Here is a 25373-nt window from a genome sequence, read left to right on the forward strand (position 1 = left end):
AGATGTAATTTTTTAGGAAAATTTCTTTCACAGGGAACAAAATGCTCAATTTTGTTGCCCAATTTCTCCTGAGTGCAGCAATACCCCATTTGTGGCAATAAACTGCCGTTTGGGCCCATGGGAGGCCTCAGAAGGGAAGGAGCGCTGTGTGTTCTTTGGAGTCCAGATTTTGCTGGATTGGTTTTCGGCTGCCATGTCGCATTTGCAGAGCCCCAGAGGTATCAAAGCAATGGAAACCCACCAGAAGTGACCCCATTTTGGAAACTACACCCCTCAAGGAATTCATTTATGGGTAATGTGACCATTTAGACCCCATAGTTTCTTCACAGAACTTATTTGAATTGGGCTGGGAATTTTAAAAAAAATATATTTTTTCCAATAATATGTCATTTTAGCTCAAAAATTCTTTTTTTCACAAGAAATAAAATACTCCATTTTGTTGCTCAATTTGTCCTGAGTGCGGCAATACCCCATTTGTGGTGATAAACTGCCGTTTGGGCCCATGGGAGGGCTCAGAAGGAAAGGAGCGCTGTGTGTTCTTTGGAGTCCAGATTTTGCTGGATTGGTTTTCGGGTGCCATGTCGCATTTGCAGAGCCCCAGAGGTATCAAATCAATAGAAACCAATCACAAATGACCCCATTTTGGAAACTACACCCCTCAAGGAATTCATTTATGGGTGTTGTGACTATTTTGACCCCATAGTTTTTTCACTGAATTAATTTGAATTGGGCTGGGAATGAAAACAAAATTATTTTTTTCAAATAATATGTAGTTTTGGCTGAAAATTTCTTATTTTCACAAGAAACAAAATACCCCATTCTGTTGCGCAATTTGTTCTGAGGGCCGCAATACCCCATTTGTTGTGATAAACTGCTGTTTGGGCCCATGGGAGGGCTCAGAAGGAAAGGACCACCATTTGGCCTACTGGGGATTTTCTAGTGCAAAGTCATGTATGCAGAAGCACCTGAGGTACCAGTACAGTTGAAACCCGCAAGAAGTGACCCCGTTTTAAAAACTACACCCTTAAGGCATTCATCTAGAGGTGTAGTGAGCATTTTGACCGGAGACCTACACCCCATAAACTGTAATGTGGGTTCTCCCGGGTATGGCAATACCCTACATGTGGCTGTTATCAGCTGCCTGGACACACAGCAGGGCTCAGAGGGGAAAGACGAGGGGGGATAAGCTGTGTGGAGTGCATCAGGGTAAGTAAAATTGGGGTAAATTATAAACTAAGGGATGTATGATAAATTTTAAAACACTCTTTCATACAGAGCTCTGGTTATTCGGGACACGTGTCACATTGATATATTGTGTCATCCCTTATCGCCCTCTTATAGCAGACTTTGCACCTCTTTTAACTTTTTTCCCTTCTTGCCAATTTTGGGAACTTCCCCTGGAAAGTGTTGCCGCCCTGGTACGATGCGTGTGGCCCCGCTTCCAGAACTACTGGGTGCCCCCCCTTCTTGGTCACTAAAGATTAGGTTCTTGATAATCACCTCTTGAAATTCCAGGAAAGTTCCCGTCTGGCCTGCACATCGACGTAGCACGTACGCATTGTACAAAGCCATCTGTATGATGTGCACGGCCAGCTTCTTATACCACACCGCATAGCGCTGTAGGGCTTCAGGATTTGATCTGACAAGTCCATCCCTCCCATGTACCTATTGTAGTCCAGGATGCAGTCTGGTTTGGGGGTGGCCTTTCCTTCATATATCCTAAACCTGTAGGTATACCCTGATGCACTCTCGCAGCTTATACATCTTCACGCCATACCTTGCCCTCTTACCCGGCAGGTACTCGCGGAATTGAACCTTCCCTTTAAAATGTACCCGGGACTCATCAATAGAAATACACTTCTCGGGGGTGTATGCTTGGGAAAACCGGGCACTGGAACGGTCTAATAGGGGTCTCCGTTTATACAAACGGTCAAAACTGGGGTGATCTCGGGGTGGGCACTGCTCATTATCAGTATAATGTAAGAAGCGAAGTATTGCCTCATTTATTTATTTTTTTAGGTTCCAGTTCAGTTCTGAAGTTGCTTTGAGGGGCCCATATATTAGAAACCCCTATGAAATACCCCATTTTAGAAACTAGACCCCTCAAAGTATTCACAACAGCATTTAGAAAGTTTATGAACCCTTTAGGTGTTTCACAAAAATTTAGAGCAAAGTAGAGGTGAAATTGACATATTTTTTTTTGTCAGAAAATCCTCTTTATACCATTTTTTTTATAACACAAAAGGATTTATCAGTGAAACGCAACTTAATACTTATTGCCCAGATTCTGCAGTTTTCAGAAATATCCCCCATGTGGCCCTAGTGCGGTAATGGACTGAAGCACCGGCCTCCGAAGCGAAGGAGCACCTAGTGGATTTTGAGGCCTCTTTTTTATTAGGCACCATGTCCGGTTTGAAGAGGTCTTGTGGTGCCAAAACATTGGGAACCCCCCAAAAGTGACCCCAATTTGGAAACTAGACCCCTTGAGGAATCCATTGTAGTTTTCTTGGGGTGCATGCGGCTTTTTGATCAGTTTTTATTCTATTTTTAAGTGGCGTGGTGACTAAAAAACAGCAATTCTACTATTGTTTTTTTATTCTTTTTTTTTAACTGCGTGCACCGTGCGCTATAAATGACACATTCACTTTATTCTGCGGGGCGATACGATTACGGCGATACCAGATGTTTATAGTTTTTTTTTATGTCTTATGGCGTTTGCACAATAAAATACGTTTTGTAAACAATCATTCACTTTTTGTATTACCTTATTCTAAGAGCCAGAACTTTTTTATTTTTCAATCAATAAAGCCGTGCGAGGACTTATTTTTTGCGTAACGAACTGTAGTTTCGATCAGTACCATTTTTAGGTACATGCGACTTTTTGATCTTTTTATTCCATTTTTTGGGAGGTGAGGTGACCAAAGAATTGTGATTGTGGTTCGGTTTATTATTATTTTATTTTACGGCGTTCATCGTGCGGGATAAATAACGAAATAGTTTTGTAGTTCAGGCCGTTACGGACGCGGCGATACCAATTATGTATAGTTAATTTGTTTGTTTATATATTTTTATTAATAATAAAGGACTGATAAGGGAAAAGGGGGGATTTTTACTTTTATTACTTTTAAATCTTTTATTTTCTTATTTTTACACATCTTTTTTTTAACTTTATTACTTTGTCCCACTAGGGGACTTGAGGGCAGGAGGCCCTGATCGCTATTCTAATACACTGCACTACATGCGTAGTGCAGTGTATTAGAGCTGTCAGCTACTCACTGACAGCAAGCATAGTGGGTCCTGACGTTGTCAGGACCCACTAGGCTTCCGTCTATGGCATAGCCGGACGCCATTGTTTGGTGTCCGGTTGCCATAGTCACCATCGCCGGCCGCTATCGCGTAGCAGGCCGGCGATGGCAGCTTAACCCCTAAAAAGCCGCGATCTCTATAGAACGCGGCTTTTAAGGGGTTAATCGGCGGGGACACAGCGATCGGTCCCCGCTGTAGGAGCTGTGACAGCTGCTGAACAAGACAGCAGCGTCACAGCTCCTGTATGTGTCGGGAGGACGGCCGAAACGGCCGTTACTCCCGTGACGTACTATTACGTCATGGAGCGCGAACGATACAGCTGCCATGATGTAATAGTACGTCAAGGAGCGGGAAGGGGTTAAAGAGGAGTTTTCTGTCCACAATTTATTAGATGATTGATATAAAACGTCCCTTTAACCTCTTCATAAAGGTCTACAGCAGCAGGGACACAATGGTGTATAATACACACTGCAGCTGCTGAAGAACATCTTATAAAAAGAGGCAGCACTACATGTCCGTCAATCAGTGATTGGCACAGAAGAAACTTCCTACAAAAGTGATCTATGATAGACTGCTGCAGGAAGAGAGAAGTGGTATCTTAACGCCACTCGTCTCCGTATTATCTTTAGGCTTGAATGCAGAATGTGATGTTTATACAACTACCGTGTTTCCCCGATAGTAAGACACCCCCGATTGTAAGACGTATCGGGGGTTTCGGGGGGGTCGGCTATATGTCTTACTTTCGGGGAAACACGGGGGTATTGCCGCCTCCTGCCCACTTCCGCGCCGCCCCCCTCTCCATACGTCACCGCGCCGGATATATCCGTCCTCAGCAGCTGCTAGTTCGCGCAGGAGGACGGATATATCCGTCCTGTGATGGCGCGGGTACTGAGACTGTACCCACGCGATCAGCGGCAGGAGCACGGCTGTTATACACAGCCTGGCTCCTGCTGCAACTCCCGGAATCGAAGCGCGCGCCGATTCCGGCAGTTTAACCCATTAAATGCCGCTGTCAATAGTGACAGCGGCATTTAATGTGTTTGACAGAGGGGGGAGCTCCTTCTGTCACCCGATCGGCGCCCCCGCAAAAAAATCGCGGGTCGCCGTCGGGTTTCCATGACAGCCGGGGGTCTAACAAAGACCCCCAGGTCTGCCTTCAGCATCTGCCTGTTAGGCGATGCCGGAGGCATGACCTAATAGGTTGCCTGTCAGTTTTACACTGACAGGCAATAATGCTTCGGTATACTAAGTATACCAAAGCATTATATATGCGATCGGCACATCGCATAGTGAAGTCCCCTGGTGGGACTAATAAAAAAAATGTAAAACAGTTAAATAAAGTTTGTGAAAAAAAAAAAAAAAAAAATTCGACAATTTTTTTCCAATATAAGACATACCCCGAAAGTAAGACATAGTGGGGCTTTTGGGGATAAAAAGAAAGTAAGACACTGTCTTACTTTCGGGGAAACACGGTATCACTTCCAGATATGTCAATGGAAGATTTCCGTCGATGGGTATTAGAATTGTATAACAGGCCTAAGGAAGGGCAACATCAAAATGGGATACCACTTTACCCTGCACCAATGAAAACCGCATTAATAATAATAATAATCTTTATTTATATAGCGCCAACATATTACGCAGCACTTTACAATTTAGAGGGAACATGAAACAAACAATATCAGGCATTACATAGTGACAAAGCTAATTTACAATTCAAACAGAGGAGTGAGGACCCTGCTCGCAAGAGCTTACAATCTATGAGGAAATAAGGGAGACACAAAGTGTAACAGTGTTTGTTCTGTACAATAGTCCGGCCATTTTTATACACATGGGGTGGTAACATAAAGCTGCATGAGCCGGTCACCAGCCAGTATCCGTGTATGACTGACATGAGGAGAAGGAGTGTGAGGGAATCTTATTCTGATGACTAATCTAAAAGGAGGGCAATGGAAAGGAGTTAGATTAGGGAATGTTATAGGCCTGTCTAAATAGATGGGTTTTCAGGGCACGTTTAAAACTGTGGATATTGGGAATTAATCTGGTTGTCTGGGGTAGCGCATTCCAGAGGACGGGTGCAGCACGAGAGAAATCCTGGAGACGGGAGTGGGAGGTTCGGATTAAGGAGGATTTTAATCTAAGGTCGTTGGCAGAACGTAGAGCCCGAGTAGGGTGGTAGACAGAGATGAGGGGGGAGCTGTAAGGAGGTGCAGCACTGTGGAGAGCGTCGTGGGTAAGAGTAATAAGTTTGAATTTTATTCTGAAGGGGATGGGCAACCAGTGCAGTGACTGGCACAGATTAGAGGCGTTGGTGTAGCGGTTGGTCATAAAGATGAGCCTGGCTGCTGCATTGAAGATAGATTGGAGAGTTTGGAGAGGGGAAGACTGACTAGTAATGAGTTACAGTAGTCATGGCATTGCCCCCCCATAACTGTCACGGTGAATTCCTCCAAACTTCTACACTGCCCTCTTGGCCTGCTGGCAGGAGGTACTGGAGATGCTGATCAGCGCTGGAGGAGGGTTATTCGCACAGATAATACGTTTATGACTAGTCTGTTCAGAGGTTTCCCCCTCTTTCAGTTGCCTCCTGGAGATCTGGATGAATAGATAAGCATGCTTGGAATGCTACAAGTGATCACTTACAACAGGCGTGTGCAGTGAAGTTCCAATATTTTATTGATTATACATATAAACCATGTCCCCTTCATTACACATGACCTCTAATACATTATACACAGCTTGTAATATTCACCCCATACATTATACACAGCTTGTAATATTCACCCCATACATTATACACAGCTTGTAATATTCACCCCATACATTATACGCAGCTTGTAATATTCACCCCATACATTATACGCAGCTTGTAATATTCACCCCATACATTATACACAGCTTGTAATATTCACCCCATACATTATACACAGCTTGTAATATTCACCCCATACATTATACACGGCTTGTAATATTCACCCCATACATTATACACAGCTTGTAATATTCACCCCATACATTATACACAGCTTGTAATATTCACCCCATACGTTATACACAGCTTGTAATATTCACTCCATACGTTATACACAGCTTGTAATATTCACCCCTTACGTTATACACAGCTTGTAATATTCACCCCATACGTTATACACAGCGTGTAATATTCACCCCATACATTATACGCAGCTTGTAATATTCACCCCATACATTATACGCAGCTTGTAATATTCACCCCATACATTATACGCAGCTTGTAATATTCACCCCATACATTATACACAGCTTGTAATATTCACCCCATACATTATACACAGCTTGTAATATTCACCCCATACATTATACACAGCTTGTAATATTCACCCCATACATTATACACAGCTTGTAATATTCACCCCATACATTATACACAGCTTGTAATATTCACCCCATACATTATACACAGCTTGTAATATTCACCCCATACATTATACACAGCTTGTAATATTCACTCCATACATTATACGCAGCTTGTAATATTCACCCCATACGTTATACGCAGCTTGTAATATTCACCCCATACATTATACACAGCTTGTAATATTCACCCCATACATTATACACAGCTTGTAATATTCACCCCATACATTATACACAGCTTGTAATATTCACCCCATACATTATACACAGCTTGTAATATTCACCCCATACATTATACACAGCTTGTAATATTCACCCCATACATTATACGCAGCTTGTAATATTCACCCCATACGTTATACGCAGCTTGTAATATTCACCCCATACATTATACACAGCTTGTAATATTCACCCCTTACATTATACGCAGCTTGTAATATTCACCCCATACGTTATACGCAGCTTGTAATATTCACCCCATACATTATACACAGCTTGTAATATTCACCCCATACGTTATACGCAGCTTGTAATATTCACCCCATACATTATACACAGCTTGTAATATTCACCCCATACATTATACACAGCTTGTAATATTCACCCCATACATTATACACAGCTTGTAATATTCACCCCATACATTATACACAGCTTGTAATATTCACCCCATACATTATACACAGCTTGTAATATTCACCCCATACATTATACGCAGCTTGTAATATTCACCCCATACATTATACGCAGCTTGTAATATTCACCCCATACATTATACACAGCTTGTAATATTCACCCCTTACATTATACACAGCTTGTAATATTCACTCTACATTATACACAGCTTGTAATATTCACCCCATACATTATACACAGCTTGTAATATTCACCCCTTACATTATACACAGCTTGTAATATTCACCCCTTACATTATACACAGCTTGTAATATTCACCCCATACATTATACACAGCTTGTAATATTCACCCCATACATTATACACAGCTTGTAATATTCACCCCATACATTATACACAGCTTGTAATATTCACCCCATACATTATACGCAGCTTGTAATATTCACCCCATACATTATACACAGCTTGTAATATTCACCCCATACATTATACACAGCTTGTAATATTCACCCCATACATTATACACAGCTTGTAATATTCACCCCTTACATTATACACAGCTTGTAATATTCACCCCATACATTATACACAGCTTGTAATATTCACTCTACATTATACACAGCTTGTAATATTCACCCCATACATTATACACAGCTTGTAATATTCACCCCATACATTATACGCAGCTTGTAATATTCACCCCATACATTATACACAGCTTGTAATATTCACCCCTTACATTATACTAGGGATGCACGGTGCATCGAAACTTCGATACTGTTTCGATACTTTGCATCCCTAAACGGTTCGATACCGCTATTTCCTGTATTTCGATACTTCGCTGCGCAGCCGCACAGCTCAGTATAGTAATACATGAATGTATGGGAGCGCGGCTGCGGCTGTGTAATTCAGCCACAGCCCCGCTCCTGAGTCCTGATAACATGTGCGCACGGTCAGGATGATGCGATGCGGCCGGCGCTGTACTTATGAGCGGCGGCACTGGAGACAGAACATGGCGGGCGCTCTGCAAAACACCCCCATGTTCTGTCCTCCGTGCCTGAACCGCCGCTCATTAGTGCAGCGCCGGCCGCTTCTCCTCATGCTGACCGCGCGCGCACTTTCTGTCAGGAGCGGGGCAATGGCTGTATTACACAGCCCCGCTCTATAACGGCGGAGATCAGAGAAACCTCTCATCTCCGCCGTTATTCCCCTGAATGCTGCGATCACAGCTGACTGCAGCATTCAGGAGAAAATGAGAAGGGGGGATGCCCCTGGATCGCGTCACAGGGAATTCCTGTGACGCGATCGAGGGCCATACCATATATGGGCAGACAGCCCAGGGTCTATTGACGGACACCAGGGCTATCTTACCATATTTCTTGTTGTTAGGACATACCCAAGTATGTCCTAACAACTGCCTGTGTGCTATCTGTCCACAGGCTAATGTACTGGCACATATCTGATATATGTCTGTGTGCTATCCTCCACAGGCTAATGTACTGGCACATATCTGATATATGTCTGTAGTTATCCGTCCACAGGCTGATGTACTGGCACATATCTGATATATGTCTGTGTGCTATCTGTCCACAGGCTAATGTACTGGGATATATCTGATATATGTCAGTACATTAAAGTTTAAAAATAAAGTAAAAACAAAGTATTGTTAAATGTAAAAAAAAGACACATTCACCTTTTTTACAATAAACATTAAAATAAGTCTCAATACATAAAATATTCACACATTCAGTAATGGCGCGCACAACAATTTTTTTGCATCCTTTATGATGTGTACGCTGTAAAAAAATGAAATAATCACTGCTTTCTATCACTTATTAATGTGAGGTGCGATGAATTTACCCTCCATGTTCCTCACATTAATAGTAATTAACCCCATCATGTACCTCGCACATTAACCCATTATGACTGAGAAACATGATGGGATTAATTACTATTAATGTGAGGCGCGTTCAAAATTCATCATCACACCTCGCGCCTCACATCAGAAAACGGAAGATTTTTTTTTTTATTACTGTTGGCAAAAGTATCGAAATTGGTATCGAAATCGCAATACTAAACGAAGTATCGGTATCGAAGTCCAAATTCTGGTATCGTGACATCCCTACATTATACACAGCTTGTAATATTCACCCCATACATTATACACAGCTTGCAATATTCACCCCATACATTATACACAGCTTGTAATATTCACACCATACATTATACACAGCTTGTAATATTCACCCCATACATTATACGCAGCTTGTAATATTCACTCTACATTATACACAGCTTGTAATATTCACCCCATACATTATACGCAGCTTGTAATATTCACCCCTTACATTATACACAGCTTGTAATATTCACCCCTTACATTATACACAGCTTGTAATATTCACCCCATACATTATACGCAGCTTGTAATATTCACCCCATACATTATACGCAGCGTGTAATATTCACCCCATACATTATACACAGCTTGTAATATTCACCCCATACATTATACACAGCTTGTAATATTCACCCCATACATTATACACAGCTTGTAATATTCACCCCATACATTATACACAGCTTGTAATATTCACCCCATACATTATACGCAGCTTGTAATATTCACCCCATACATTATACGCAGCTTGTAATATTCACCCCATACGTTATACGCAGCTTGTAATATTCACCCCATACATTATACGCAGCTTGTAATATTCACCCCATACATTATACGCAGCTTGTAATATTCACCCCATACATTATACACAGCTTGTAATATTCACCCCATACATTATACGCAGCTTGCAATATTCACCCCATACATTATACGCAGCTTGTAATATTCACCCCATACATTATACGCAGCTTGTAATATTCACCCCATACATTATACACAGCTTGTAATATTCACCCCATACATTATACACAGCTTGCAATATTCACCCCATACATTATACACAGCTTGTAATATTCACCCCATACATTATACACAGCTTGTAATATTCACCCCATACATTATACACAGCTTGTAATATTCACCCCATACATTATACGCAGCTTGTAATATTCACCCCATACATTATACGCAGCTTGTAATATTCACCCCATACGTTATACGCAGCTTGTAATATTCACCCCATACATTATACGCAGCTTGTAATATTCACCCCATACATTATACACAGCTTGTAATATTCACCCCATACATTATACACAGCTTGTAATATTCACCCCATACATTATACACAGCTTGTAATATTCACCCCATACATTATACACAGCTTGTAATATTCACTCCATACATTATACGCAGCTTGTAATATTCACCCCATACGTTATACGCAGCTTGTAATATTCACCCCATACATTATACACAGCTTGTAATATTCACCCCATACATTATACACAGCTTGTAATATTCACCCCATACATTATACACAGCTTGTAATATTCACCCCATACATTATACACAGCTTGTAATATTCACCCCATACATTATACACAGCTTGTAATATTCACCCCATACATTATACGCAGCTTGTAATATTCACCCCATACGTTATACGCAGCTTGTAATATTCACCCCATACATTATACACAGCTTGTAATATTCACCCCTTACATTATACGCAGCTTGTAATATTCACCCCATACGTTATACGCAGCTTGTAATATTCACCCCATACATTATACACAGCTTGTAATATTCACCCCATACGTTATACGCAGCTTGTAATATTCACCCCATACATTATACACAGCTTGTAATATTCACCCCATACATTATACACAGCTTGTAATATTCACCCCATACATTATACACAGCTTGTAATATTCACCCCATACATTATACACAGCTTGTAATATTCACCCCATACATTATACACAGCTTGTAATATTCACCCCATACATTATACGCAGCTTGTAATATTCACCCCATACATTATACGCAGCTTGTAATATTCACCCCATACATTATACACAGCTTGTAATATTCACCCCTTACATTATACACAGCTTGTAATATTCACTCTACATTATACACAGCTTGTAATATTCACCCCATACATTATACACAGCTTGTAATATTCACCCCATACATTATACACAGCTTGTAATATTCACCCCATACATTATACACAGCTTGTAATATTCACCCCATACATTATACACAGCTTGTAATATTCACTCCATACATTATACGCAGCTTGTAATATTCACCCCATACGTTATACGCAGCTTGTAATATTCACCCCATACATTATACACAGCTTGTAATATTCACCCCATACATTATACACAGCTTGTAATATTCACCCCATACATTATACACAGCTTGTAATATTCACCCCATACATTATACACAGCTTGTAATATTCACCCCATACATTATACACAGCTTGTAATATTCACCCCATACATTATACGCAGCTTGTAATATTCACCCCATACGTTATACGCAGCTTGTAATATTCACCCCATACATTATACACAGCTTGTAATATTCACCCCTTACATTATACGCAGCTTGTAATATTCACCCCATACGTTATACGCAGCTTGTAATATTCACCCCATACATTATACACAGCTTGTAATATTCACCCCATACGTTATACGCAGCTTGTAATATTCACCCCATACATTATACACAGCTTGTAATATTCACCCCATACATTATACACAGCTTGTAATATTCACCCCATACATTATACACAGCTTGTAATATTCACCCCATACATTATACACAGCTTGTAATATTCACCCCATACATTATACACAGCTTGTAATATTCACCCCATACATTATACGCAGCTTGTAATATTCACCCCATACATTATACGCAGCTTGTAATATTCACCCCATACATTATACACAGCTTGTAATATTCACCCCTTACATTATACACAGCTTGTAATATTCACTCTACATTATACACAGCTTGTAATATTCACCCCATACATTATACACAGCTTGTAATATTCACCCCTTACATTATACACAGCTTGTAATATTCACCCCTTACATTATACACAGCTTGTAATATTCACCCCATACATTATACACAGCTTGTAATATTCACCCCATACATTATACACAGCTTGTAATATTCACCCCATACATTATACACAGCTTGTAATATTCACCCCATACATTATACGCAGCTTGTAATATTCACCCCATACATTATACACAGCTTGTAATATTCACCCCATACATTATACACAGCTTGTAATATTCACCCCATACATTATACACAGCTTGTAATATTCACCCCTTACATTATACACAGCTTGTAATATTCACCCCATACATTATACACAGCTTGTAATATTCACTCTACATTATACACAGCTTGTAATATTCACCCCATACATTATACACAGCTTGTAATATTCACCCCATACATTATACGCAGCTTGTAATATTCACCCCATACATTATACACAGCTTGTAATATTCACCCCTTACATTATACACAGCTTGTAATATTCACCCCATACATTATACACAGCTTGCAATATTCACCCCATACATTATACACAGCTTGTAATATTCACCCCATACATTATACACAGCTTGTAATATTCACCCCATACATTATACGCAGCTTGTAATATTCACTCTACATTATACACAGCTTGTAATATTCACCCCATACATTATACGCAGCTTGTAATATTCACCCCTTACATTATACACAGCTTGTAATATTCACCCCTTACATTATACACAGCTTGTAATATTCACCCCATACATTATACGCAGCTTGTAATATTCACCCCATACATTATACGCAGCGTGTAATATTCACCCCATACATTATACACAGCTTGTAATATTCACCCCATACATTATACACAGCTTGTAATATTCACTCCATACATTATACGCAGCTTGTAATATTCACCCCATACATTATACACAGCTTGTAATATTCACCCCATACATTATACACAGCTTGTAATATTCACCCCATACATTATACGCAGCTTGTAATATTCACCCCATACATTATACACAGCTTGTAATATTCACCCCATACATTATACGCAGCTTGTAATATTCACCCCATACATTATACGCAGCTTGTAATATTCACCCCATACATTATACACAGCTTGTAATATTCACCCCTTACATTATACACAGCTTGTAATATTCACTCTACATTATACACAGCTTGTAATATTCACCCCATACATTATACACAGCTTGTAATATTCACCCCTTACATTATACACAGCTTGTAATATTCACCCCTTACATTATACACAGCTTGTAATATTCACCCCATACATTATACACAGCTTGTAATATTCACCCCATACATTATACACAGCTTGTAATATTCACCCCATACATTATACACAGCTTGTAATATTCACCCCATACATTATACGCAGCTTGTAATATTCACCCCATACATTATACACAGCTTGTAATATTCACCCCATACATTATACACAGCTTGTAATATTCACCCCATACATTATACACAGCTTGTAATATTCACCCCTTACATTATACACAGCTTGTAATATTCACCCCATACATTATACACAGCTTGTAATATTCACTCTACATTATACACAGCTTGTAATATTCACCCCATACATTATACACAGCTTGTAATATTCACCCCATACATTATACGCAGCTTGTAATATTCACCCCATACATTATACACAGCTTGTAATATTCACCCCTTACATTATACACAGCTTGTAATATTCACCCCATACATTATACACAGCTTGCAATATTCACCCCATACATTATACACAGCTTGTAATATTCACCCCATACATTATACACAGCTTGTAATATTCACCCCATACATTATACGCAGCTTGTAATATTCACTCTACATTATACACAGCTTGTAATATTCACCCCATACATTATACGCAGCTTGTAATATTCACCCCTTACATTATACACAGCTTGTAATATTCACCCCTTACATTATACACAGCTTGTAATATTCACCCCATACATTATACGCAGCTTGTAATATTCACCCCATACATTATACGCAGCGTGTAATATTCACCCCATACATTATACACAGCTTGTAATATTCACCCCATACATTATACACAGCTTGTAATATTCACCCCATACATTATACACAGCTTGTAATATTCACCCCATACATTATACACAGCTTGTAATATTCACCCCATACATTATACGCAGCTTGTAATATTCACCCCATACATTATACGCAGCTTGTAATATTCACCCCATACGTTATACGCAGCTTGTAATATTCACCCCATACATTATACGCAGCTTGTAATATTCACCCCATACATTATACGCAGCTTGTAATATTCACCCCATACATTATACACAGCTTGTAATATTCACCCCATACATTATACGCAGCTTGCAATATTCACCCCATACATTATACGCAGCTTGTAATATTCACCCCATACATTATACGCAGCTTGTAATATTCACCCCATACATTATACACAGCTTGTAATATTCACCCCATACATTATACACAGCTTGCAATATTCACCCCATACATTATACACAGCTTGTAATATTCACCCCATACATTATACACAGCTTGTAATATTCACCCCATACATTATACACAGCTTGTAATATTCACCCCATACATTATACGCAGCTTGTAATATTCACCCCATACATTATACGCAGCTTGTAATATTCACCCCATACGTTATACGCAGCTTGTAATATTCACCCCATACATTATACGCAGCTTGTAATATTCACCCCATACATTATACGCAGCTTGTAATATTCACCCCATACATTATACACAGCTTGTAATATTCACCCCATACATTATACGCAGCTTGCAATATTCACCCCATACATTATACGCAGCTTGTAATATTCACCCCATACATTATACGCAGCTTGTAATATTCACCCCATACATTATACACAGCTTGTAATATTCACCCCATACATTATACACAGCTTGCAATATTCACCCCATACATTATACACAGCTTGTAATATTCACCCCATACATTATACGCAGCGTGTAATATTCACCCCATACATTATACGCAGCTTGTAATATTCACCCCATACATTATACACAGCTTGTAATATTCACCCCATACATTATACACAGCTTGTAATATTCACCCAAGCAGGGGACTCAGCACCTAGGGAGAACCAGAGCTGCAACCCTTGACTAAAACCTCAGCAGTCTCGCAGCACAAGAAGCGAAGTTTAGTGACGAGGATTGTAGTTGAGCCCCAGTCAGGGCACTGCTCGGCCACCACCTCTCCTCTGTACATTCATATGTTCCCCACCAGCTAGCATAAGGCTGCCTCTTCAGAGAAGAAGGGGGAGGAGCCAGGCACAAGATGCTCCCATCCCCAGGAGGGGACTTCACAATCCGCACATTACTCCTTACGGAGATGGCAGGAGACAAGCAGTGTTTTCTTGCGCTACCCAGGAGCTCGTGTGTATTATATCAAGTGTGCTGAGCGCTTAGTGGAGAAGAGTTCTGGAAGAAAAGGTGATTCCTACAGGTTACTTGCCGTCTCCCCCTCCAGCTGGTGGACACTAGTGGTATCTACCCGAGAGGCAGGACCAGGGAGCAGCAGGAGAACGGAGTAAGAGGCTGGTGTGAGCAGCTGGATGTGGAGGAGTCGCTGCTGAGAGACCAGTGCCAGGAATCCCCAGTAAACAAGGGACGACTCCAGGTAAAGTGGCAGGGAAGGCGGGAACTCAGTAACATGCAGTGTGGGCAGTTGTGAGGAAACTGTTGTGTGAGGTGGGAGAAGTTGTGTGGAGACTTGTGGATTTCTCTGGAGTTATCAGCCCATCACGGTGCCTGCTCCACTCACTGACTTGTCTTGCACAACAGTTCTCCAGGATGGGGAGTGGTTCTGTGATAGAAATAATTGTCTATAAGTGAGATGCCCGATGGAGGGGGAAGGGGTTACTCTTTGGAAGATTATCCAGGGCGTGGAGAATGTAACCTGAAGCCTGAATTAACCCCATGACAAGAACAGCAAAGGAAGAGGGAGAAGTGACCTCGGTTTTGTTCTGAGATGAAAGGCTGGGCTGGGAGCATGCTGCTTTATGAGCCTGTCTTTACTATGTCACTGCTATGTCTGACTACTGTTTCTGTTTACCTCAGGTTTCATTGTGAAAGTTCATTCCGAGCCTGGAGACGGCTACCAGCACTTCGGATAAAGTCAGCATTGTATGAACACGGCGTAAGGAGCTGGCACCAGGTGGAAAGCTTCTCCGCTGTTCACACTGCGCTTCCCTTTTTTTCTGGCCGTCGCCGCCAGATTTGCATCTGGGATCGAGTCGACAACGGACGGTGTCACGAAGCCCTCTCTAAAGGGGAGCCCTGGGGTTAAAACACAATAGCCGGGGAGATGCCTTCCTCTTATGTACCCTCTTTCCTGGGACTCTGGGGGAGGGGGCCTGGACTAGGAGGTGATGGAAGAAATATGAAAGGGTCACTATTGCAAGTCCTAGTGCTTGTGCATGTTTTGGGCAGTGTGTGGTCTCAGTCCGAACAACAGACGGTGTGCCCCGCAAATTGTGAGTGCTCAGATGCAGCCCGGACTGTGAAATGTGTGAGCAAGGATCTAAAGGAGGTGCCCAAAAACCTTCCTTCATACGTGAAGAATCTCTTCATCACGTACAATAACATCAGCAGTTTGCATGAGCGATCATTTAATGAAGTCTTAACAAATCTTAGCAATCTTGGTCTCAGTAACAACAACCTCCAGAACCTGGGCAGGAATACCTTCAGGAACCTTCCCGGGCTAAAGCATCTGGATCTTAGTAACAATAAGTTGGGTCATATTAGTGACTTGTCTTTCCAAGTTGGCGGTGACTTTAGCAGTCCACTACTAGAGCTGAACTTTAGCAATTCTCTCTACAATGAGTCTATTATCTTCCTTGTGGCAGGTGCCCTGCAGAATGGATCATTGAGTAACCTCCAAAAGCTGGACTTAAGTGGGAACAATCTATTGTATTTACCAACGGGCACATTCAACTCATTGCCCAGCCTAAAACACCTTGACCTCAGCAACAATTCCCTGGTCAACTTCCAATCTGAGATTTTCACCAACCTTGACAGCCTTCAGACTTTGGATCTGAGAAATAACTCTTTAAAAAACCTAAAAAACACAACACTTCTAGATTTTTCTAGCCAACCTGGTTTGTCCGTGTTCCTCAATGACAACAGCTGGGTCTGTGACTGTGATATTGAACCTTTTCTCAGTTGGCTGAAGAACACCACAGTAGTGAAGGAATCGTCCAGCTTGCTTTGCTCCGACCCAGAGAAGATGTGGAACGTTTCATTGCTTTCTATTGAATTCTCAGAGCTCGAGTGCCCACTGTTTACAATTGACAGCGGATTGCAAACCTCCTATGTGTTTCTGGGTATGGTGCTAGCCCTCATAGGAGTGATTTTTCTGCTTGTCCTGTATCTAAACAGGAAGGGTATTAAAAAGTGGATCTACAACATCAGAGATGCCTGCAGAGATCACATGGAGGGTTATCACTACAGATACGAGATCAATGCAGATCCCAGGCTGACAAACTTGAGCACAAACTCTGATGTATAAAGAATGTTTTTGTGGACCAGAGCAACACTTAATCTATGCATGAACTTAATGTACAGATAATGCATTTAACCCTGAGCTTGCTCTCCTTATCACCCCCTGCTGGAGAAATAGAACACAAGAAAACAATGTCTCCATGCAGGACTTCTGAATGCCTCATGTGACTGTGCATTTATTGCTGCATTATCATTTACTCTGAACTCCGCATGCTGAACATCCATACAGAACACAATTGTGTTATTGCTGTTCTTGGGAATCCATTCCTAATACAAACAAAAAACATTGAACGTGACCGTAGCACAGCAGCGACGATACTTTTTGCTTTTTATCTTTCATTTGATTTCCTGTTGGTACCACCCATTGCCAATCCAGATACCAGTCAACGACAACTGCCTCAAGATTTATGTTTTTGTTTCTTTTACTTTTTTTTTTATAACGCTTTGTGAACTATTAAGTTGTGAGAATGCTTCCAAGGTTGCAAATCTTTGCATGTATAACATGAGGACTTCTACAACAGCATGTACAATGTTTCCTTTTTTTAATTATTATTTGAGATCCTGAATTGGAAAACATCAACAGTAATACTTTTGCACTGTTTTTTGTAAAAGAGATATGCAGTTTATATCAAATCCGAATTTCTATAAACTGCACCTGATTTTAATAACTCAGACTCAATAAAGAATATATTAAAATAATCAGTGTGTGGATGTTTTCTGCCAAAAGATCTTCCATCTACTTGGTGTGTTTTCTACAGCAAGACTAGTGCGAGCGATACACATGAAATGTTTGATTTATTTTGGACTTATTTGGAGTCCTGTACAGAGAGGAGAACATGTAAAAACTTTTTTATTTTGTATAGTATTTTAGTAGTAACTAGAATCACAATATATGTATATACAATATATTGGAGTTTGCAATAAATGTATAAAACATTTTTTTTTATATACCAATTTGCCAATCTGGTTTAAACAAATGCATTGACTGAAATATTTGTGAACTGTTCAAAGCTTAATATTAAAATGGAAATATGTAATAGCAATAATATGAATAATACAGTATATGGCTTTGAAGGACGGTTAACCCTTTGTGTTTATCTGTGTCCAAAAGTGTTTCCAACAGTACCAATAGTGGCTCTGGCTTGCATGAGAATGCTATGTTTTATATTGGGTTGAGGGGGAAATGCATGTTTATTTATCTGCCACTCATTTTCAGAAGGGTCTCTAAACCCTGTTTACCCAATGGCCTGCCCAAATCCCTTATGTATTAATACTGGTTTGGATCTTTTTTTTTTTTTTTCAACATTTTTTTCATTGTTTGGTTCTATGTAATGTTAAATGATTTTTGTGACTTTGCCAAGGAAGTTGTACAATTTTAGATTATTAATTTTTCCAATGCATAAACCAGATTTAAATATCCTCTAAAAATGTACCAAACCCTTACTATGCAGATGTGAATATAAAGTTCAGTCATCGTTTATTGGAGTTTGCTAGAAAATGTTTGAGATTCAAACATAATAATGGAATAATGCTCCTTTTAATCTTTAGCCTTTGAATTAAAATGTAAATGCTAACCTAAGATAGATGTTGGTCATCAACATATAAATTGTGTCTTAAAACTGTATAATCATACATTGTAGATATGCTTGGTCAAGTCAACTAAAGCCAGAAATTATCTTCCCAGTTGTGTATATGTATGCATGCATGTATGTATGTATGTATGTATGTATGTGTATATATGTGTGTGTGTGTGTGTGTGTGTGTGTGTGTATATATATATATATATATATATATATATATGAATGTTATCTCAGAGGTTTATTTCATGCCTACCCTGCAATATTAATCTCACCTGAGTGCTATAAAGGTATGGCAGAATTGAGAATCTTTACGCTGAATGTATATGTGCATTTCAGTAAAATATAATCACTACTTCAGAGTACTCGCATAAGCCACTCTCTCAGTAAGCTGAACGCTATGCCTGAACTTTTAGGAGTGTCTTGCAGTTCACTGTCAGTCAGTGCCATCATTGATAAATACATGAAATATCACATTACCAAACCTAATGAGAGGAATGCTTTTTGCTTCTCATCGCCGCTGTATTTGCACTAAGAATATCAGAACAGTATAATGTCATATTGTACATCTGTTGGGTTTTGTGACGAATAAACTTTACATTTTTTGGTTTTCATATTGCTGTTATGTACCAGTGGTTGTACAATGATTTCTGCTAATACTAGAAAGCCATGTATGATGAGATTTTACATAATATTCAGACGTAAAACCTATAATCTCCTGTCACTCATTTTGATTTTTAAATCACTATAACTCCCAAGATAATTTGGTGGGAGTAGTTTTAATTGATTATAGTAATACATTGTGTGTGTGTGTCTGAAGGATTACTGTAGTGATTCAACAGAAGTCTGTACCTACAAGAGTTCAATATTATAACGCATCCTTAAGGTGCCCATACACATCAGATGACAGTCGCCAAACAGATTCCGGCAGATGTTAGAGGGAGTGTTTGATTTTAACATGGCCGATCCTTTTTTCCTGGCAGCGGCTTATTTCCCTCTTCCTATTGAATACTCACCCGAGCATGCAGGAGTCAGGAGGAATAGCGATTTGTCCGACTTCTATCTTAAAGGGAATGTGTTGCCAGCAAAACATGTTGTTTTTAATTAAACATTTAGTGTATAGGTGTTTAAACATTGTTCAAAATTTTTTTATTTTTTTCACGAGTCAGGAAATATTATAAATTAGATTCTAATTTATAATATTTTCCATTGCTGGTCACTAGATGGAGCTATTCCCAAAATTGCAGCATTGCATGTGGTAAAGCAACCACATTGCTTTTTGCTGCAAAATTGGGAAAAAAGCACTCACTCTAGTGAGCTCTGAGAATCCCCCCCCTCCTTTATCCTGGCTAGTGCCGGGATAAACGAGGGGATTGAACGGTCTAACCTCCTACACTGTGTGTCGCCATTTTTTGAGCTAACACACAGTGTAGTAGGTTTACATACAGTAGTAAACACCCACAAACACGAACATACATAGAAATCTCTTACCTGCTCCTGCCGCCGCGGCTCCCTCCGGCCCGTCTGCTGCTGCTGGTCCAAGTGCACAAGTCCGGAAGCCGCGACCGGAAGTAGTAATCTTACTGTCCGGCCGCGACTTCCGGTCTACAGGAAAATGGCGCCGGACGGCGCGCATTTCAAATTGGACTGTGTGGGAGCGGCGCATGCGCAGTTCCCACACAGACGGCGTACACAGAAGTGGATGGGACGGGACCCGTTCGCAGTCCCTATGGGACTGGCTGCCGTATTCCATGTCTGTATGTGTCGTTAATCGACACATACAGAAATGGAAAAAAAAATGGCAGCCCCCATAAGGAAGAAAAAGTGAAAAAATAGAAAAAAGTAAGACACAAACACACAAATAAATAAAAACGTTTTTAATAAAACACTAACATTAAACTGACATGAAATTTTTTTTTGTGGTGACACTGTTCCTTTAAGTGTATGGGCAGCTTTAATCTGATTTAACACTTTTTATTTTTATTTTTTTCTTCTTTTGGATCTAATAACTGTTTAAGAGGACACTCTATGTAATCTATTCACTCTAAGCAGCCATGGGGGTGACTATAAGTTGTTCCATGGAGTTACAAGCTGAAAGTCTAGTCGTTATGGGAGAGGCTTTTTTTTTCTTTACGTATCTCCAGTTCTAATGACTTCTTGAATAATTTACATCTCTGTGTGTGAATGTTAGCAGTTTGTCTACTTTAGGTTTATGGTTAAAAGTTGAATGGAATATCAGGAAATCTTTGATTTCTTAGCCTACCATGCCAAAGCAGTATGACTAATGTTTTGTTACCCACTTTAAATGCTGTAAAGAACCTTGACTAGATTTCCTCATGTACAGTAAGATTTATATTCAGACACAGACCTGAACAAACCCATCTGACATTAGAAAATATACAATGATATGCCAGGGCCGTACACTGTTTATGGGTAAAAAATAAATTGAGACGTTCTTGCTGGAAAAGTTATTTGTGAAGGATACAATGAACAAGTTGGTGCTATCTAGTTGTAACACTACTGATGTATTTGCAGGAAAAGGTTTGTTTTTCTTTTGTTTTTTTAATTTGTACTGTATTGGGTAGACAGAATAAAAATAGATTTTAGGGGTTGCCAAGTCTGATACTCTTCTGAGTTGTGATGGGAAGTTTGACCTATTTACTATGCTCCTGAGAATTGGGATCAGATAATTTGTAACCAGGAGTCACTGATGTAAATGACAATATATGCCTTTGTTCCAATTTACCCATCTTGAAAAAAGTGAATAACTTCTATTCTGTCACTCATTATAGTTATATAAACATGTTCTAAGTTACCAATGTTTTTCTTTTCACGTTACGAATCTTACTTTTGCACATTTGTATTTTGTGAGCAGCAAATCGCCAAGCTGAACATCAGAATTGTTGTGGTTATTTAAATAGACACCCTTATGTATTTGATGGGATGAAGTTTCTGAAAAATAAAAATTTTTTCTTTGTACTGCTGTAATGGGACTTCATCGGAGTGTTCTGTCGTGTGTGCTTTTTTTTTTTAAAACCTGCAGATGTCACTGTTGATACTTCTGTTCATAAGGCAATTGAGCTAAAAGCTACTTAATAAGTACAAGTTGCAGGCTAGAGCAACCAAATACTTAACGTAACTGAATTGACTATGCATTTTATGAATATCTAGTGTATTTCCTAGACTTGATTGTATCTTACACAGACATAATGACAAACAACTGTTGTCTGCTGTGCATATGTCAGAGCTTAGACCTAGAAATATATTTTGCATGGTCCAAGGTATTTTCCTTATGAATCCCTTTCTAAAAGATAAAGATATAACAAAATCACAATTGTCATGGGGGGTTATTTCGTTTTAACGTTTACAGATTGTCTCATTTGCATGAAAACGAACTAGGATTGCAATGTAAAAATAATAATTTTTAATGAATTGGATGATCTAAGCCAGGTCAGCAGGCAGTTGAGGGTATACAACAGTAATGTAACAAAAAGCATTCCCCCCTCTGTATAAGAAAATGGTTGTATTTTCTAAGCAAATTAATATTTAGATGACGAATAAGAAATCAGGATAAAAATCTGTATATATGTGTGAGTAGATAGCTAGACATAAATGTTATGTGTATATTAATGTTCGTAGGAGGGTAATTCCTAGGCATAGGAGATTAAAGGGGTTTCCCATCAGCGACGTTTATGACATATCCACAGGATATGTCATAATTGTCAGATGCAGGTCCCAACACTGGGATCCGCATCTATCTCTAGATCGGGGCCCCCTAAACACTGTTCTACCATTTTCTGCTCCCGCTTCCCCCCCAACCACTTCCTGACTATATGTTCGGGAGTTACGAAAACCATGTAACTCGCTAAACGACGCTGTTTCCGTAAGTCCCATAGTAGTGAATGGCTTTTATGAAAGCAGCATACCATGCGTGCTACGCTGTTTCTGTAACTACCATTCAGTTCTATGGGACTTACGTAAACCGCTTAGCTCAGCAAATTATGCTGTTTCCTTCAGGGTCGGATATCTGCTTCAGCCGCAACACAAAGTGGCAGAACGGGGTTTAGGGGACCCAGTGCTAGAGATAGGTGTTGGACCCGCATCTATCTGGCATTTATGACATGTTTTGCGGATATGTCAGGTCTCTGAAGGGAATTCCCCTTTAAGCTAATGGTACATGGTTTTTATATGCATATTAAGCAGCATAATAATTATTTGCTGCTTATTTAAACTTTTTTGTATCCTACTTTAAACTTGTATGAACCTATATTTTTGCATTTTATGTTGCTTCTGTGGCACATTCTTCATTAAATCTTTCTCGCTAAGCGTCAACCATACTACTTTTCAGGAGTAAAGTTCGAGAACGAGAACATTAGACGCTTTCCAGAAATATAGACCAAGGCACTAAGAAGCAACTAGAAATTATACTGAGAGTTGTGAACATATGTGCTATAGCAGTAGTATATAATGTAAAGAAGGCCTAACCATGACCCTGGTTTTCTTTATACTTATCCTGGGATGCAGTTTCACAATAATTTTTGGCACTTACGTAAATGTAGTCCTTTTCAGAGCGGCTTCACGTTACATATATCTACACCTCCTATGCATGTCCTTTTCCGAGCAGATTACTGGATTGATCGCAGCAGCAGGGAGATATGACTGTTTTCATTTTGTGGGAGGGTATGACTCATGCAGTTAAACGCATATAAGGCTGTAACACTGACAAAATTGATTTGCGAACCAAGAATGACAAAAAAGAAACAGCTCAAAGTAGTAACCTGAGGTTTGTAAGGGAAGTAAGTGGTTTTGACACAAATGGTGCATTTTCTCAACTCTTTGGATTCTGAGTAACTTGAATGAAAACCATTTTGGTCAAAAAAGACATTTACAGCAATGTGCTCTTCAAACTGCCCAAGAGTTTTTCCCTACAGTTTAAATATCTTCTATCTAGAATGATCTTGGCTTATAAAAGTATGTCACTGATTCATCGTTAGGTATGCTTTTAAGTCATTTTAAATGCAGTGTGTCAGATAAAGTCGTTGATAACTATGTATTTATGTAATGTAATGGGTCTACATGACGTTGACACTATTACAGTACAAAATTCTATTTCAGTAACCCAAATTTTATCCAAAATGGAAACATACATTTGGTGTCTGATGCCAATCGTTCTGTGCACAGAAATATCTGCTTATACATAAATAATTGAGTGTATTGTTTTATGACAGTGTATGGGAGATCCCATTACCATATTCCAACTACAGTACAGTATATGGCAGAAAACACAGTACATATCAAGTTCAATGTGACTAAGAAAAAGACAGGCACAGGGCTCAGTTCCACCCGTACAGCATTTTATCTGCAGTGCTTAGGCAATCTCACGACCTTCCTTCCACTTATTTGGTTAAACCTTATAGGTCTTCGGTACGACAAAACTTGAACCATGTGTCTTGAAGAAGAAATGTGACATCCAGCTTTATGCTAGTGGCAACTGATAACATCTAAGGCTGGGGCTACATGGAAATATTTTGTGGCGCAGGAGTGCGCTGAGTTGCATGGAGCCCAAAGTATTCTTCTGGATAACATCTGTAGCTCGATAGTTATATTTGGAAAGTCAGGCTACAAAAAGTCTATGTACTCCCAACCTTGGACTGCTTATATGTTTATGTTTTAACTCCATTACTGTTTAGGTTTTCAGCTTTATCATATGATGATCAAATGAATTATGCATATAACTTCAGGCTTTTCATATCCTTTGTGAAGTCAATATCACAATAGCTGAATCATTCCATCCGTACTTCTGTTTAAAGTCTACAAATATAGCTCATTTTCCATATTGTCTCACTTTACTGGTATTT

The 25373-nt window shown here is 39.6% G+C and overlaps 1 protein-coding gene across 1 annotated transcript; it reads left to right on the forward strand.

Moving 5' to 3' along the window:
* Nucleotides 1-15774: 15774 nt before the first annotated feature.
* On the forward strand, nucleotides 15775-18637 carry TPBG (trophoblast glycoprotein). Its single transcript, XM_075864166.1, has 2 exons — nucleotides 15775-16055; nucleotides 16496-18637. Exon 2 carries the CDS (start codon nucleotides 16743-16745, stop codon nucleotides 17943-17945), a length of 1203 nt encoding a protein of 400 aa, XP_075720281.1. The 5' UTR covers nucleotides 15775-16055; nucleotides 16496-16742; the 3' UTR covers nucleotides 17946-18637.
* The last annotated feature ends 6736 nt before the right edge of the window (nucleotides 18638-25373 follow it).

This window comes from Rhinoderma darwinii, chromosome 4, assembly GCF_050947455.1.
Source record: "Rhinoderma darwinii isolate aRhiDar2 chromosome 4, aRhiDar2.hap1, whole genome shotgun sequence".
In the NCBI taxonomy this organism is placed as follows: Eukaryota; Metazoa; Chordata; class Amphibia; order Anura; family Rhinodermatidae; genus Rhinoderma; species Rhinoderma darwinii.

Excerpts from the sequence above, each read along its gene's own strand:
- TPBG (XM_075864166.1), top strand. The coding sequence starts at position 16,743 with ATGCCTTCCTCTTATGTACCCTCTTTCCTGGGACTCTGGGGGAGGGGG.